The 19,233-nt window shown below is 43.3% G+C and overlaps 1 protein-coding gene across 1 annotated transcript in view; it reads right to left on the reverse strand.

Annotated features, from left to right (window-relative positions):
• Nucleotides 1–18,324, reverse strand: part of LOC126993546 (fructosamine-3-kinase-like) — a 144,774-nt gene extending 126,450 nt beyond the window's left edge. The window contains 4 exon segments of the mRNA XM_050852685.1: nt 6,848–7,032; nt 15,838–15,925; nt 15,927–15,990; nt 18,164–18,324. Coding sequence (XP_050708642.1) covers nt 6,848–7,032; nt 15,838–15,925; nt 15,927–15,976 — 323 coding nt within the window. The 5' untranslated portion in view covers nt 15,977–15,990; nt 18,164–18,324.
• Nucleotides 18,325–19,233: the final 909 nt, after the last annotated feature.

Raw genomic sequence — 19,233 nt, forward strand, 5'->3', positions numbered from 1 at the left:
AAAATGGGAATAATCCCTTGTACATGGCCATGGTTATTTACCGGATCCAGTTTCTCCTCAGCCGAAACAATACCCGTAGAGGTTAATATGTCATAAGTAGATAAGGGAAGAGAACGAGAAATGCGAACCACAGCTTGGGTTGGCACCCCTGATATGAATCCACTCGCACGCATGTATATTTTTGTATATATATTTATACATTACTAGAAAATAAGGGAAAATTAAGGTTAGAATTAACATACAAAAAGACAACCTCAGAAAGGCAGAGGAGGGATAGATTAATGTGCCAAGCTGAAAGGCGAGAAGGAAAAGTGTTGGAACCTTGAGGTGGCCACGTCAGGGGAAAGGTCACGAGTTGACCGCTCGGCCTGACGAGATTCATTCGTGACTTAACCTTCCACAGCACAGGTAAGCTCACCGCTCGCTAGAGTCCTGAGTGTCTGGGAGTGAGAGATAGCCCTAGCCGGCGTTCATTAGTGATTCACTCGGGACTTAACCTTCCACGGCACAGGTGAGGGCGCAAGACAGCTGAAGGCTGGTGTCCCAGGGTTAGGCCAGGCGAGTGGCCCGCCATCTTGAAGCCGCCCCCATTGAGAGTCGAGAATGGACCCAGACGCCAGTGGTGAACAAGGGTCATGCCCTCAGTCATGAGTGCCTGAATTGAGCCAAGATAAGGGCGAGCCAGTCCAGTCCCTGCCGCCCCCGAGATCAGCAGGCTGGTGATATGAGTAGAAACGGCTCCGAAACCCCCCATTTAGGCACGGCACAACAGCATATAGTGTAGCTCTCAGGCCTCCCCAAAGCCAAGGAAATTGTGTAAAACGGGTAAGGGGCATCCGCTTGGTGGACGAGGGGCAAACAGTGACCTCACCCCCCCTTTAGCTGTAACAGTCTGATCTTTCTCTCATACTCACCCTTCTCTTCCTACTTTTGTCATGAGTGTTTTTTTTTTGTGTGTGTGCACGCCGGTGCAGGAAGTTGAAATCGGAGTGTCTAGCCAATCGGGCGGTAGCCCTGTGATATATCCCGACACGGGTTCATCTATCTGGTGTGTAGCATTTATCGATAAGAATGTTAGGGATTAGAAGAAAGGTTTTCACGTTTGTAAACAAAACATGCTACACTTCCTTCGTCTAGTGAGGATATGGTTAGAACCAGAGACCCATAGACGACTTTTTCTGGAAGAGGCTTACGCCTGTGACTCCAGCTCCATAGCCTCAGTCATACTATTAGGTAGGGTTTTTTTTTCTTTTTTTTGGTGGATATTTTGAACTGTGTATTTAAATGTAATTTTGTATTAACCAAAACATGCTACACTCCCATCGGGAGTGAGGATTATTGTTAGGGGGAAGGAAACTTGGGAAGCAAATCAATAAATTGTCTTCTGCCTATGTCCTGTATTAATGCATACAGCCTTCCTAGCCTACAGTGCAGTCTCGCAATCTCCCCCACCACGACCTCCGAAGGTAACCACGACCCCACACTACCAAACTTGGGACTGAGGATACCATCTACCTCAAGGAACAACCCATAGTAAGCTGGGGAACAACGGACACTATCTACCAGGTGGGACAGTTGTTAAAGTCAAGTGTTGCCAGGCCTGCCAGGGCAGGGAGAGTCTGGGGACTAAACAGTTAGTTTAGTTCCGCCCCACCTGGTTCATAGACCTGCCGTTCCTCACTTACAGGCTTTGGGGGTTGTGCCATATTACAACCTCCTGGTGGCAGCTTACAGAGAGGGAACAGCAGGGATTCGAACCCAGCCGTACACTCTCTGTGAGGTTGAGGAATCTTAGCGTCACTATTTTTCCTCTTCCTCCCCTTTTTTTATTTTTTCAACCTGTGCTGGCCAGGGGTCGAACCCGGGGCTGTTATACTGGTGCACACTGACTCATCTTTACAATACATCGTACATATTCTCCTTTACATTACAGTGGGCAAGTTTTCAGCCACTACAATTCCTGTATGGAGAATTGTACTTCTTTATGTCTTTCAAACAAGTCCCATTTATCAGTGTCTAATGCTGTGTCCTCTTAGTTGCCTCCTCCCTTCCATCTTGATTAAATGATTTCTATCCAACACATCCACTCCACTTGTATTCCTGTACAATGCAATCAGGTCTCCTATTTCTCTTTTTTCTCTGAGTGTTGCTAGGCCCACTTCCTCCAGTCTAGTCTCATATGACAGACTTGATAGTTCTGGTACCATCTTAGTCGCAATCTTTTGAATCACATCGAGTTTCCTTATACAGTATCCTTTTCCCTGTGTGGTGACCAAACAACCACTGCTTACTCTAACCTTGGTCTAATCAAGTTGTTATTATTTTCTTCATCATGTCCCCATCTAAATTGGGAAATGCCACTCTAATATTTTACAACTATATGTTTCTCTGAATATATTATCTTTCCTTATATCCTTTTTCTTGTGTGGTGACCAAAGTCAATTACAGGGAAAGTAGAGAGGATTCAGAGGGCAGCAACAAAGCTGGTTCAAGGACTAAGAGATTTAACATAAGAATAGAGATTGAAGCAGTTGAACCTACTGTCACTGGAACAGAGGAGGGAGAGAGGGGATCTGATAGTAGTATAAAGGGTACTGAGTGGGATGGAAAAAGTGGACTAAGAAAAGATCTAATAATACAGGATGCAAGAGAATCAAGAGGTCATGGAGGGAAGATGAAAAAGGAAGAGACATAAAGAACAGCTTTCCACAAAGACTGGTGAAGGCCTGGAACAGTCTGGAAAAAGATGTGGTCCACGCAAAGACGATTCATGAATTTAGGACCAAGTTGGATTCCAGTAGATTCAGAGATGGGACAGTTGGAGCGTAGCTCCTCTCCCATATACCACAACTAGGTAAATACACATACACACAAGGGGTAGGCGGTGGCTGAGTGGTTAGCGTGCGGGCCCTGCATTCACTGTGTGCTGGATGACACGGGTTCGAATCCCCACGCTACAACCTGGGATCTTTCAGTCACCATCGAGTGGCCTAAGAATACCCACACGGTGTCCTGAAGACCACCCATCAACCCGGACTCTAGAAGAAACCGTCCAAGTGAATCAAGAATGAGTTACAGGGGGGCAGCATGAGCCAAGAATAAATGGTGCCACTATAAAAATTGCCTGTGCCATGTAGGGCTTGGGCAAACCACCAGGCCCCTGAAGAAAGCCTACCGGCGCAATAGGCGAAACACGTAAACACACACACACACTCACACACACACACACACACACCCACACACACACACACACACTCACACACACACACACACAGACCAGACGCGGTGGAAGACAGACGTATGGGTGACCATCCCGAAGCTTGGATCAGCTGTTCATCGCTACCTGTTTGTGGTGGTGTGGGACCTGGGGAAATGCGTATTGTGTTGGGCTCGTCTACAGTATTGACCAGTTTGTAAGGTGAATGGGAGGGAGGATTATTTGGAGTGGACAACACCAAGAAGAAGAGGATATGGAGCACGAGGAAAAGAACGAAGGATGGATATAGGGAGCAGTGAAGACGAGAGCGAAGACGGAAGGTATTAGCCTGTTTCTTCTGGATTTGCTAGCAAGGAGTCGGCTATATATATAAGAATGTTGCTTACGGAAAGGAAACTAGACAAGTGGATTGGAATAGTTAAGAGCAGGGACAAAGAGGAACTACAGAGCAGAGAATCTCAGAGAGACCTCAAAGCATGAGTACGCAGGTTGGAGGACAAGGAGAAACAACTGATTCAAGAAAGTGAAGAGCTGAAGGAGAAATTGGCAAAATCTGAAAAATCGATGAAGTGGCAAGAAAGGAAAATGAGAATCTGAAAAGGATAGTGAGCAAAAAGGAACAAAGGTTTAGAGAGGAAGTGTTGTGGGAAATAAAGACATGGAAGTTTGAAAATGAAAAAGCAAATGTAGTCCTCAAAGAAGTAATTGAACAACAACTGAGAGAGAGAGAGAGAGAGAGAGAGAGAGAGAGAGAGAGAGAGAGAGAGAGAGAGAGAGAGAGAGAGAGAGAGAGAGAGAGAGAGAGAGAGAGAGATTTACATAGATTTACATAGAAAATCAGACCACACAGACCCCATGGTCCAGACTTGGTGGTCTGTCCTTAAACCTAAGTGATTTTACATTAATCAGAAGACTCCAAAACGTTGCATTTCTACTCTAGTTGATATTAAGTTGAAGGAAGTGACGGTCGAGCTTATTTTTGAAGGAGTCAATCGTGTTACACTGGACCACTGATGATGGGAGCTTATTCCATTCTCGCAATACAACGTTGGTGAAGAAAAATTTGGTGCAGTCTGAATTTACTTGTCTACATCTGAGTTTTACGCCATTGTTCCTCGTGCGCAAAGTGTCATCGATCATAAACAATGTTGATCTGTCTACATTCGTGAAACCATTAAGTATTTTAAAACATTCGATCAGTTTTCCTCGGAGGCGACGTTTCTCAAGAAAGAACGTGTTAAGGGTGGAAAGCCTTTCTTCGTAGGATTTGTTGCGCAAGGAAGGGATCATTTTCGATGCCTGACGCTGAACACCTTCTAATTTAGCAATGTCCTTTGCATGGTGAGGAGACCAAAACTGTACCGCATATTCCAAGTGGGGTCTGACTAAACTATCTTTATTCTTGAATAAAAAGTTTCTTTTAATGAAGCCCAACATTCTGTTTGCTTTATTTGCTGCATCGATGCAGTGCTGTGAGAATTTGAGGTTTGACGCGATTTTGACCCCCAAGTCCTTGACGCATTGAAAGCTTTTGAGTTTAACGCCGCGCATTTCGTAATCGAACTTCATATTCCTCATTCCAACTTGAAGGACCTGGCCATTGTCTACGTTAAATGGCACCTCCCATCTATCCGACCAAGCTGAAATTTTGTGCAAATCCTCTTGGAGGCTTTGCCTGTCTTCGTCAGTGAGAACCGAGTTACCAATCTTTGTGTCGTCTGCAAATTTACTAATGCGGTTATTGAGTCCAACATCCACGTCGTTGATGTAAATAATGAAGAGCACTGGGCCAAGAACCGAGCCCTGAGGGACGCCACTAGTGACAGGCGCCCACTCTGAGTTAAATCCGTCAATCACTACTCTTTGTTGTCTGTTGCTCAACCAATTCGCGATCCATTGGTTTACCTGACCGTCAATACCTATTTGTTTTAATTTGTAAAGTAATTTATGATGCGGGAAAAGTAATTTATGATGCGGGAGAAGAGTAATTTATGATGCGGGAGAGAGAGAGAGAGAGAGAGAGAGAGAGAGAGAGAGAGAGAGAGAGAGAGAGAGAGAAAAAAAAAATAGTTTACCATAAAATAAGCAGGCTTGAGGCATTTTCTGCGGTAGAGCAAAATAGGAACTCAAAGGCAATATACGGAGTTCCTAGGCACAGCCAGAAAAGAATACAGGATCACTCAGCAACAACTAAAACAAAATGTAATTATGAAACCAACGTAGGCGTCGTCGTATATGCCACTGGCGCTTCATGATGCCAACGTCGGCGTCACCGTATGGAAAGTGTTAAATGGGAGATGGAATTCAATGTGAAGAAATGTCATGTAATGGAAATGGGAAAGAGTGAAGGGAGACCAAAAGGGACATATAAAATGGGAGATGGAGAAATATTAAAGAAAGTTCAAGGAGAGAGAGATCTGGGAGTGACAATAGAAGATAATCTACAGCCTGAGAGTCATGTTAATCGGATATTCGGTGATACGTAAAGTATGGTGAGAAATTTAGGATTAGCATTCCACCACATGGATAAGGATATGATGAAAAAATTAATAACCACTATGATTTCACCAAAATTGGAATATGCAGAGGCGGTGTGGTCTCCCCATAAGAAGAAACACATAAAAAAACTAGAAAGAATACAAAGGATGGCAACAAAAATGGCTCCAGAGCTGGAGGGATTGACATATGAAGAAAGATTGAAGGAAATGGGCCTACCAACACTAGAACAAAGAAGAGAAAGGGGAGACCTAATACAAATTTATAAATTATTGAGCAAAATGTAAGAAGTAGATAACGAGGAGTTACTACTAAAAGAAGGAATAAACACCAGGAGCACAAGAGGACACAGTAAAAAATTGAGGAAAGGAAGATGCCTGAGAGACATAAAGAAATATAGCTTCCTGAAAAGAAATATACAGGGTTGGAACAGACTATATTTGAGGATGTATTGGCGAAGAGTGTGCAAAGCTTTAAGGAAAAGTTGTACAAATACAGATATGGAGACGGGACCACACGAGCGTAAGCCCAGGCCCTGTAAAACTACAACTAGGTAAATACAACCAGGTAAATACAAACACTTCCCAAGCCTGCCTATGAAGTAAACTTTTTCAAGAGAGGAGTATTACAACACCTTTCCAAAATGACTATGGCCTCTCTGTTTTGGACTCCTGTCAAACACTATTTGAAGAGCCACTGGGCTTTTTTGTTTCCTCTTTTCTAAAAAAAAAAAAATTTCAACTGCATAGTTATGGTGCTTTTACAATCAAACAACAACAGAACAGACTAAGTGAAGAAATATTATCGGCGAGGAGTGTGCAGAGCTTCAAGGAAAAGTTGGATAATTATAGATATGGAGATGGGACCACACGAGCGTAAGCCCAGGCCCTGTAAAATTACAACTAGGTAAATACAACTAGGTAAATACAACTAGGTAAATACACACAGACAGGGAGGCAGCCAAGAAAACAAAGAGGGTAGATCAGGCAATGAGCACAGAACAGGGAGTAAGAATGTGGCACTAGTCCAAGCTCAAGGCAAAATGACGAAGGAGGAGGGGGGGGGAGGAGGAGGAGGAGGAGGAGGAGGAGGAGGAGGAGGAGAAGGAGGAGGAGGAGGAGGAGTCTTCCTCACCTGGCAAGATGCATTCCAAGCTGGCCTGCCTTGCTACTCAGCGAGTGCATATCCAGGTACTCCATGACCAACACGGCTCCCCCCGCTGGGTTATCCAACACCAGGTGTGGAGTAGGAGTGCGCACAGTGTTTGTATCCTTGATCGCCTTCAAGCTTGCATATTCTCCATCAAACATCTCCCGTGCCTGTCCATGAAGTTTTAACATTAGACAGAAACAGTTTACTGTACGCTTCTCACAATGAAAACACTATGTAGAGGGGCTCCCCTGTATACTAACATGCAAATTTAGAATTTTCGATAACATGAACAAACTTACCTATAAATCTACATTCTCATCAGCACAGTTTTCGGAAGTTCAGTCATTATGTATTATGCATCACTCCAACATTGTATCTTTTTTAAACACATTTACACAAACAGTAATTAATGTCTCTCATTTGGCATCTTTAGATTCGGTAAATTTGCATTTGGAGACTCCAGTCAATCACTACAGTAGCACCACTCTTAAATGAGGGCTGGGATGCGGTCAAGGTGGAGCAAAACCTGCGTCCATGTCTCCCAACCTGGGAGACTATGCTCCTTTTATGGCTGAAAGGTTGAAATTTGAGCCATTATTTTGTAATTTTCTGTTCACTGCAATGGGGCTAAATTTTTGCCATGATGTAAACCCCCAAAACCGATGATGCATAAACTGATCACAAATGCATTGAGTGAGTGAGTGGTTGTGGTGCTGAGGACATGTGTGTTGCATCTAGCTCCTCACAGAAAGTTTTGATATGGCTGTCAGGGCCAAGGGACTGAGGGATTTGTGTTATGTTTGTGGGGAATTCTCAGGTGAGAAGTGGATTGGATGCTGTTTGTGTCCTAGGTGGTGTCATGTGAAGTGTGCTAATTTGACTGGGATCATGCAGGATAATATACCCAAAATAAATTGGATATGCACCCCATGCCTTCATAAAGCATCTCTGGCTATCAGCATTGTGGAAAAATTGGATGAATTCAAGCAAGAATTATCTAAAGAAATACAGGTAACTCTCGATTTATACGATTTTGGTTTAAGCGTTTTTTTAAATAACGCGGGGTCCAAAATCAAAATAAATGTTTAATTAACACATTTTTTCACTTATACACGATATTTCATGGAGTGACCACCAGGTGTCTCATGCAACTGGACTCACACGGCGCCGCGGCCACACAGCTGAGCTCAGTTCTTCCCGCACGCCACTCGAACAACAATACAGTACCCATGCTGCCCCGCAATGGGGGTGGGCAGGTACCGGTACCGGTACAAGTTCTAACGGACCCAGCTATACAGTACGGTACCGGTACCAGACTGTTTGGTACCGCTACCAATAATAGCCAGTCGCTCATGGTGTCCCTCATTACTTTCTCACACGAGTGAGGCTGAGACTGAGTGCCTCAGTGGATATCTCGGTGATATAGATATTCTCTCTCTCTCTCTCTCTCTCTCTCTCTCTCTCTCTCTCTCTCTCTCTCTCCACTGAATGAAGTGAATATTTATTTTTCGATAGAAACCTACCTCTTGTTTGATTTACGTTGTTTTTGATTTACGCGACCTCTTCAAAGACACAATACTCACGTAAATCGAGAGTTACCTGTATCTGTGCTTAACCCGGTAGCAGTGACAGGACAAATTTGTGCTATGATTCAAACACCCAAAAATAGATGGTACATAATCTGCTCACAAATGCTTGTTTTTATATATATATATATATATATATATATATATATATATATATATATATATATATATATATATATATATATATATATATATATATATATATATTTTTTTTTTTTCTTTTTTTTTACAACAATGGAGACAGCTCAAGGGCACACAAAAAGGAAACAATAAAAAAAAAAACGCTACTCGCTGCTCCTAAAAAAAGAATCAAATGAGGCGACCGAAAGAAAGGTCAATTTCGGGAGGAGAGGTGTCCTGATACCCTCCTCTTGAAAAAGTTGAGGTTGTAAGCTGGAGGAAATACCGATGAAGGAAGATTGTTCCAGAGTTTACCAGCGTGAGGGATGAAAGAGTGAAGATGCTGGTTAACTATTGCATAAGGGGTTTGGACAGTATAGGGATGAGCATGAGTAGAATGTCGTGTGCAGCGGGGCCGCAGGAGGGGGGGAGGCATGCAGTTATCAAGTTCAGAAGAGCAGTCAGCGTGGAAATATCGATAAAAGATAGAAAGAGAGGCAACATCGCGACAGTATTTAAGAGGTAGAAGATGCAGAGTGGAGTCGTCGGCGTATGAGTGGACAGGACAGTTTGTTATGGAAAGAAGATCACTGATGAATAACCGTGGTGTTCCACAGGGCTCTGTCCTATCACCCACTCTCTTCCTGTTATTCATCAATGATCTTCTTTCCATAACAAACTGTCCTGTCCACTCATATGTCGACGACTCCACTCTGCATTATTCAACTTCTTTCAACAGAAGGCCATCCCAACAGGAAGTACACGACTCCAGACTGGAGACTGCAGAACGCTTAACCTCAGACCTTGCTATCATTTCCAACTGGGCCAGAAGGAACCTTGTGTCCTTCAATGCCTCAAAAACTCAGTTTCTCCACCTATCAACTTGACACAATCTTCCAAACACCTATCCCCCATTCTTCGACAACACTCAGCTATCACCATCTTCAACACTGAACATCCTCGGTCTATCCTTAACTCAAAATCTCAACTGGAAACTTCACGTCTCTTCTCTCGCTAAATCAGCCTCCTCAAGGTTGGGCGTTCTGTATCATCTCCGCCAGTTCTTCTCCCCCGCGCAGTTGCTATCCATATACAGGGGCCTTGTCCGCCCTCATATGGATTATGCATCTCACGTGTGGGGGGGCTCCACTCACAAAGCCTTTCTGGACAGAGTGGAGTCTAAAATTCTTCGTGTCATCAGCTCTCCTCCTCCTACTGATAGTTTTCTACCTCTTAAATTCCGCCATGATGTTGTCTCTCTTTCTATCTTCTCTCGATATTTCCACGCTGACTGCTCTTCTGAACTTGCTAACTGCATGCCTCCCCCCCTCCCGCGGCCCCGCTGCAAACAACTTTCTACTCATGCTCATCCCTATACTGTCCGAACCCCTTATGCAAGAGTTAACCAGCATCTTCAGTTTTTCATCCCTCAAGCTGGTGAACTCTGGAACAATCTTCCGTCATCTGTATTTCCTCCTTCCCACGACTTTAAGTCTTTCAAGAGGAGGGTATCAGGACACCTCTCCTTCCAAAATTGACCTTTTTTCGGCTACCTCTTTTAATTCTTTTTTGGGAGCAGCGAGTAGCGGGCCTTTTTTTATTATTGGTTTTTTTTTTTTGTGCCCTTGAGCTGTCTCCTTTGTTGTAAAAAAAACAAAACATAGTTAGTAGAGTTAGGTGAGAGATAAACAGCACAGATGTATTTAGTAATAGAATGACAATGAAGTCTTAGCCAGATGGTGGAAAATTCAGAAGAGTCAAGCTCAGGCACGGGAGTTAGTGATGTCGCTAAGACGTAGGCGCAACATCCAGCTTTGGATTGAAAGTTAGGATAGAGATAGTAGGAGGGAACAGAGAAGAGATTGCTGTCAGTAGCCTCAGCAACCTGTGTTTCAGTGAGGAAGAGAAGGTGAGGTTTAGAGGAGGAGAGATGGTGTTCCACAGAATGAAAATTAGAATGAAGACCGCAAATGTTACAGAAATTGATAAGAAGGAGGTTCAAGGAGTTATCAGGACATCTCTCAAATCGGCAGCCAGAAGGGGAGTCCTCCCTGGGGGAATTTATGGTTATTATATATTATTAAATGGTTTGTGTGAGGGGTGATTTTTTCTCATTTTTCTCACTTGGGGGGACCATTAATAAACATGATCCCCGCTGCTACCGGGTTAAGGATAAGGTTGAATCAAGGGCTGAGAATGTGCATGAGGAGCTGGGATGAGTTGTTGACATGCTTCTGAATCTAGCTGGGCTGAGGTGGCGAAGAGAGGCAGGAAAGTGAAGAAGAATCTCTTAGTTGTGAAAGCTTCTACCCAGGAAAATAAGGCAACAGATATGATGGATGAAGTCTCCCAGGCATTGAATGATATTGTCATGTCAATATTGTCATGAACGTTGATAATGAAAACACAAGGGGTGAGGCTGCTCAAAAACTGGAGTCTGTTGAGCAAATTGAACCAGGAGTGTTGGAAAGATGAAACCAAAGAAATGCAATGTGCATAAAGAGGAGACCAAGGAAAAAATAAACAAGACCATCTTAAACCACAATGAGTTCTTACACACAATTGAGGGTGTTGAGAATAAGACTGAGCTGACTTTTAGTGAGCCTGCAGCTGGCAGTACAATGCACTACATTCTGAGGTGCAACCCGACAGTGAGAGAGCCGATTCACAAGAATGACGACAAGTTAAATTTAGAATGGGGAATATACATGGCTATTGATTAGTGTTTGTACTCAGAGATAAATGTGAGTTGGAAATAATCATTGGATATTTAATTGATACTATAACGAAAATATCAGACATGAAAACTGAACCAATGGATATTTATGATACTATTCATGAAATCAATTAAGACTCACTCACTCACTACGATGTTTGAGAATAAATGCATCTAGGATTATTATTATGCAAACTTTATAATTGTTGACGGCCTCGCAGCGCTGCACCAACAGTGGAGCAGGGCCTGAAACCTCATCAGTGGTAAACGTAAATACTACGAAATGGTTTGCATAAGTGATGATTTTTTTCTTATTTTTCTCAGTTAGAGGGGCCTTTAACCCTTAAAGAGTGGGCTTGTTTTGTCATACATGTCCTTCCACATGGGAATATTCAGGTAAAAACATATCTCACTTCAACCTTTCATACCTTCACTCCTACTTAACTCGCGTGACTGAATGAAGTGTCATTGCAAAGTACATACACTTAACTGTCTTTTGATGTTACATTGAAGACTATCTGACCATTGGCAGAGCGAGTACGGAATATTAAAGTAGGATCACTGAAAACAGATTATTATAAACAGTTTTCCACCCCTAGTAGACTTTCCTTCTATGATTTAGTAATAAAAAGCATAACTTTTATACAATTTATGTGAAACACACTCAAAAAACTAAACTTCCAGGCCTTCCTGATGCTCTTAACCCTTTCACCGCTAAACACTCGCAGCGAGCGTTAGGTGTATTTGCTGGTGGTGCTAAACGCTTACTGCGAGCTCCACCCACACTCAAATCTCCCGCGTATGAAAGTGTTCCAACATTAATTCTCACAACACAGGATTGCCAATTGAGTGGGTTCTTCACTAAATTTGGTGGAAAATCATATCAGCCCAGCGTGGCAAATCTACGGACGAGAAACTGGTAGATGTTTTTGTCCAATATAGCGGCATTTTTTCATAGCTGCACCTATCACCTGACTGATTCTTTGACCAAATAGTTGTAAAAATTGCAGTTGGCAATACTCCCTTGCCAGAATCTGAAGGAGAGATGTCCGCAGTTCCCTCAATATGGCTGATCATCCCACACGCACCGACGTAAGTGTTAACATTCAAACCCCCCCCTACGTGCATGTACGTTCGCAAGAGAGGCATACATAACTGACTCCTATAGATCTGGATCTCCTCTTTCCAATGGTGTTTTTGGTTTTTAGTTGTGATAAATAGTTTTTGAGATACAGAGGTTAAAAGAGACCCCCCAATGGGCTGCCCGACTGCACCTGAGGGGACAGTCGTGTCTGCACCGCGCACAAGGAAAGGGTTAATGGGTGGTGAGGTCAAAGGGCCCCATTCTGTGGATGTAATTCACTGGAAGGTGAGAAGAGGTGGAATGTCAAGCGGACATCTTCTCAAAGCTAGCACAAGGCATACACTGACCAATAATTAGTCAAGGGAGCATGGTTAGGCATTGTTTGAAAGAAAATGATAAGCTTACTTTATTTTAGCATAAACAAATTAAATTTCACGGCACGCTGATTGAAAATATACCTTGACACTCACGGTTTGAGCCCAGGCACCAGCTGTCAACTAATGTCGACACCCGCTCTTTAATGGTTAAGAAACATGATCCCCGCAGCTACTGGGTTAGGTAATATACTATTTTTTTTTTTTTTTTTTACGTGTTGCCTATTGCGCCGGTAGGCATCTTCCCGGTGGGGCCTGATGGTCGGCCCAAGGCTTCTTCCAGGTGGGGCCTGATGGTCGGCCCAGCCCGTTCTGGCGCAGGCAAGTGTTTATAGTTGCGCCATCTTGCATTGGCTCATGCTGCCCCCCGGAACTCGTACTTGATTCGCTTGGACGGCTTCCTCTAGAGTCCGGGTTGATGGGTGGTCTTCAGGACAGCATATGGGTAGTTTTAAGCCACTCAGCAGTGACCGAAAAATCCGAGTGGTAGCGTGAGGATTCGAACCCGCGTCGTCCATCACGCGGCGAATGTTGGTCCAGCACGCTACCACTTCGCCACCGCCACCCAAACAAATTGTTTTACATGTGGTACCAGAAGACCTCTCTTGCAGCACCATTATTTGTTTTCATTCAGTAATTCTCCCATCTTTCGACAGCCTATGTCGATCTCAAGAAGACGTTTCACTCAGTGCATTGCAAGGCACTCTGGGATCTTCTGTGACTCCGTGGGATTCCTGCAAGGGCTACTGGTTTGCTGACTGGCCTGTATTCTGGGACGGAGAGTGCTGTGAAGTGTGTGTGGGGGGCTTGTCCAGCTTCATTCCTGTGTGGGAGAGAGGCAGGTCTGTGTCCTTGCCCCATCGCTTCAACACTTGTATGGACTGGGCACTAGGCAGAGTTGTGGACCAGAGTCATTGCGGAGCATCCATTGGCAATACTAGGGTCATCGACCTTGTTTTAACCAATGATGCAGTAAACCTGGAGGAGTAGCTGGAAATTTTGGTGATGGCTCTCTAAGCACTGCACAGGGAGGTGAAGCCCTTGGGACTTCAGGTCTCCTGGGCCAAGACCAAGGTACAGGTGTTTGGAGGCTTGCTAGATGACATAATACAGTCTGTTCATGTGTGTGGCGAGGACATTGAGATCTCGGAAAGTTTCACATATCTCAGTAGTATACAGTACCCTCTCGAGTTTCGCGCTATCCGAGTTTTGCAATCCTCAAGTTTCACAGTTAGTCTTAAATTCTTACCATCCTGACTTTCGCGCATCATCACCCCGAGTTTCGTACTGCTTTCCAGTGAAATGGAGAGATAGGGTGCAGGAGTTTGTCCTGTCCATTCATACGCCGACGACTCCACTCTGCATTATTCAACTTCTTTCAATAGAAGACCATCACAACAGGAAGTACACAACTCCAGACTGGAGGCTGCAGAACGTTTAACCTCAGACCTTGCTATAATTTCCGATTGGGGCAGAAGGAACCTTGTGTCCTTCAATGCCTCAAAAACTCAATTTCTCCACCTATCAACTCAACACAATCTTCCAAACACCTATCCCCTATTCATCAACAGCACTCAGCTGTCACCTTCTTTAACACTAAACATCCTCAGTCTATCCTTAACTCAAAATCTCAACTGGAAACTTCATATCTCCTCTCTCGCTAAATCAGCTTCCTCGAGGTTGGGCATTCTGTATCATCTCCGCCAGTTCTTCTCCCCCGTGCAGTTGCTATCCATATACAGGGGCCTTGTCTGCCCTCGTATGGAGTATGCATCTCACGTGTGGGGGGGGCTCCACTCACACAGCTCTTCTGGACAGAGTGGAGTCTAAGGCTCTTTGTCTCATCAGCTCTCCTCCTACTGATAGTCTTCTACCTCTTAAATTCCGCCGCGATGTTGCCTCTCTTTCTATCTTTTATCGATATTTCCATGCTGACTGCTCTTCTGAACTTGCTAACTGCATGCCTCCCCCCTCCCACGGCCCTACTGCACACGACTTTCTACTCATGCTCATCCCTATACTGTTCAAACCCCTTATGCAAGAGTTAACCAGCATCTTCACTCTTTCATCCCCCACGCTGGTAAACTCTGGAACAATCTTCTGTATTTCCTCCTGCCTACAACTTGAACTCTTTCAAGAGGAGGGTATCAGGACACCTCTCCTCCCGAAATTGACCTTTCTTTCAGCCACCTCTTTTAATTTTTGGGGGGGGAGCAGCGAGTAGTAGCGGGTTTTTTTAAATTATTGTTTTCTTTTTTGTGTGCCCTTGAGCAGTCTCCTTTGTTGAAAAAAAAAAAGGGGGGAGAGGGGTGAAAGATCCTTGAAAAACTTTGAGCAGGCAAGGAGGGAGTGTCTGGATAGAGAGAGATGGAAACTCTTCTGCCGTGGCCATCCCCTGGTAGGAGCTCCTAGGAGCAGGCGTCAATGATGAATGAATGAATGTAGAGTAGCTAAGCTGTCTGTGTTACTCTAACATCATGGAAGAGCAGAACAAGACAAGTTGGATTACATATTGTTCACGTAATCCCCCGTTTCCTCCCATCCGACAGTTGAGAGTTGAGTCTGGGAACGAGTGTCCTGCTTCCACTGCATTTTTTACTGTTTCAATGATGAAACACAGTACAGAACAGTACAGTCTGCTCATGCATGTGGTGAGGACATTGAGATCTCAGAAAGTTGCACGTATCTTGGTAGTGAAGCAGTGAGTCTTGCAAGGAAGTATTACGGCGGATTGGCCTGGCCCATGGTGTTGTTGATGCCTGTGCAGAAGGAAAAAGATCCAGATCTTCAAGTCCCTTGTGCTCCCTGTTTTACTCTATGGCTGTGAGACATGGACAGTAAATGGGGACTTGGAGAGGCACACAGTTTATACTCTCCCCTTGAAAAATAGGAAAATAAACATGTTAATATAATCTGGAGGAAACAAAATTTATGCCACCCAAATCAACATATGTTAGGATGTAAAGCATCATAAGAGATCTACATATTTTGAGATCCTGATTGCTTATGGCCAAGCTTTACCTTACTTTAACAATTGAATATCAATGAAATGTTCAGTCCCATCTCAAGATCTTCAGAAAAACAGTACATACCTTTTCTTTTGAATTCCTCTTTATAAACACCTTCCCTGTATCTGTGTGGTACACTTCGCCCTCACTGATGCAGCCACCACCACCCTGCCTGTGCCTCCAAAACTGTGGTGCCCAGTGCCTCCTTGATGGCAGAAAGCATGGCTCCTCCTTGCACTGAAAGAGGGACACCAGTAAGATAATTTGGGAGTGACAACCTTTTTTCCGACACACCAATTAATTTGTGCATCTCATATATTCTACACATGGCTTAAATCTCTGAGGAAGTTTCAGGAAGAGAATATAGTGTAATGTCAACATAGTTTGCTTATATAAGAATAAGTTTAAGGACTTTGTTTACATAGAGGTATGAAACATGTGGTAAGAAAAAAATATTAGGGATCAACTGAACAAATGCCCCCCCAGACCACTCTGGTGGGGCGATTCTTCAGTTGGGCAGAGTTGGGGGGGCAATTCTTCAGTTGATAACAGAACTACAGCGGGTGGCCAAAACCTCACCGGTAGACCTGACATCAGGGGATCAAAACTTCAGCAGTTGACCTGACCTTACCTTAACACCTCACCAGTGGACCTGACATCAGAGGATCAAAACCTCACCCTAACATTTCTGACTAACCTGACACAACTTGTGATCAGTTTTAGCACCATTGGGTTCATGTATTCTGTCTATTGTTCGACAGTTGTTCGTACTCCCTCTGCTGACTGAGGATCCTTTGCCTGTGATCAATTGGCTTAAACAACATCGACTTTCTTCACTCGTATCTGCAGGAATTTATGTGGTGCGACCGATTTTTTGCCAATGCATTTGAAAATCAGTGTATTAATTTTTTCCACTCAATTCCCTATGTGAAAAATGCAAAAAATAAATTGCTCCACATATGTTGTGTATTCTCAAACACATTTAGCATACATTTACATAACAATAAAACTATTAGTTATAAATAATGCAATACATAGAATATAAGATTATGCATAATGGCATAAACCAAATATAATATATAATTTCCGATATTTTTTGTTGGGGGGGCGATTCTTCAGTTGAGCAGAGTTGGTGGGGCAAATCTTCAACTGGGAACTCTGGGGGGGCGATTCTTCAATTGATCCAATATATGTACTGGATATTTTACTTTATGTCCTTCCAAAAATACAATTCAAATGTATAAAACAAAAGTATCCCTCTTACCATGTTGAAAAAGCTCATGTAAACATGGTCAATCTACCAGCAACTGACCCCACTGGCAAACACTTCATCTGCACGCCGTCCCTGCTATCACACCTTTTGCTACTGCGAATCACCACTACCCCACACACCCTGTAACCTGCCGGTGCTACTTTACTATGAGGTCTACCTGGTCATTTATACCTCAGTAAGGTCTAACACCATATTTACAACTCAGCATGCAGTCTACCTCACTACAGACCCTTGTACTGCAGGATAATGAAAACGAGCTTAATAGAGCTGATTAAAGGTTTTATTGTTATATGGCACCAATGAAAATCATCAATACGTATGTAACTGTACAAATACTAAATAGCATATCAAAGTTTTTCCAGTAAAAACACAAACACCTGTTCTAAACTTCACACAAATTCAGTTTGCAACTTAAGGTATCCATTTAACTGATTTTTTTTTTTTCTAGGCCAATTTTAATAATTTCATTAACCCCATGACAGCACTTCAAAGTATGAATTGGCACTCGAAGGGTTTTGAGTTTGACACCCCTGGTTTAAACCACCAACCCTGCTGTACATAATTAAATTCCTACATATAGTTAAAACCACAATATTAATGAAACTAACAGAGATACACACAAAAGAAAAAAATGGTTTTATTAGTTGGTTTAAACTACTGTTTTTCATTGGTTTAAACCATGGTTTAAACTGCCAACCCTGTGGTTAAGGGACATGTATTTAGTCCCTTTACCATAATATGGAGGCGTAATATCGTATTTTTGATGCGCGGAGTGATTCTCCACAATTACCCAGATAAAGGCACTCAGGGGTGAGCACTGGGGCGGCGAGTGTTTGGTCATGTATACACCCAAAGTGGTGTCAGAAGGGCTTTAACAGAAAAGAAAACCCCTCAGAGTTTATTCTTGACGAAGGATGCAGTACGTCCTGTTGCCTGATCTCGAACATGATTGCTGAGTTTTGTTTACTTATACTGTGTTGCAGTGTCCGGAGGAAGATATATCACCACTGTTTGGGCAATAGTTCGATAGTGACCTGGATGCATCCACTGTGTTTGTGTCAGTGGAAGTATGGGCACCTTGCCTAATGCATGAACACACAATGACAATTCCATGCAATGGCAAGAAAAGTGGTTTACCTGAAAGTAAGTCCAGTGCTTGTTTGGACGGGGAGGTTGGCCTTCTCGGTGGTACGAGAAATACTTCTTCGCAAAAATTAGTCGCGCTGCTGTCAACCACTCATTCGCAGTGAGATATACAGAGAAGCACAATAATTTGCCTGGCTCTGTTCCAGTTTGTCTACTTCTGATCTTTGTGATGGTAGCTATTGCCCGCGAGAATTATATATATACACCAGACCAAACAAGCAGGAACTGAGTGAACATCAACCTGGGTTGGGGTGATGGGCCAGAGTCTACTTTTACTAAACTCTGCCCTATTCGTTTGCTATAAAGCTTTCTCTTGATAAAAGTGTTTTCCTAATGTTCTTGCCATGTACTGGGGCCGAAACAAGGCAAGTAAACGATAGCGGTGAGGGCAATATATAAAAAAGTATGCAAGTTGGACCTGTCTGCGAGCTATTTTTCGTCTGCGAGGTAATTCCTACAACATCGGCATCGGCAGTGTGTCAGGTAGTCCCTTATTGATAGTCCCGACCACAGTGTTATACACTACAAGGATAGCTCACTGAAACGTCATCGATGACGTCATGACTGTGTATATTGGTCATCCGGTGCACTCCATACAAATGCACCAGAAAACCACATATCGATCATTCCGTCAACTATTCATAGTCAGATTTTGCGCCCTTCCTATATTGCTAAGGATATGCAATCAAATTATGCAGCTGTTGAGTTGGCAAACAGTACGTACGTATACACAACAACATAATTATTTGAGAAATAAGTTAGAAAAGGCACCGAGAAACACTGCTGTCCGCCACACATCAATAGCGTACGTACACGTCTCTCAAATTTCACGAACACCCATGCACCCTCTACAACTTAATTTACAGGAGTAACCAATCCTGTCATCAATATCGTTATAGATAGATGTTGGTATAGTCTTTGTGCATTCTTTCATATACATTGAGCCCTTTATACATTATTTATATTAACCATTGGATATAATTTTCCTGATCCAACAGTAATACTTAAATTAATATATAACTATGTTTCCGTGGTCTAGTGGTCACCGTGCCTGGCTTCTA

This window comes from Eriocheir sinensis, unplaced genomic scaffold (assembly GCF_024679095.1).
Source record: "Eriocheir sinensis breed Jianghai 21 unplaced genomic scaffold, ASM2467909v1 Scaffold63, whole genome shotgun sequence".
Classification (NCBI taxonomy): domain Eukaryota; kingdom Metazoa; phylum Arthropoda; class Malacostraca; order Decapoda; family Varunidae; genus Eriocheir; species Eriocheir sinensis.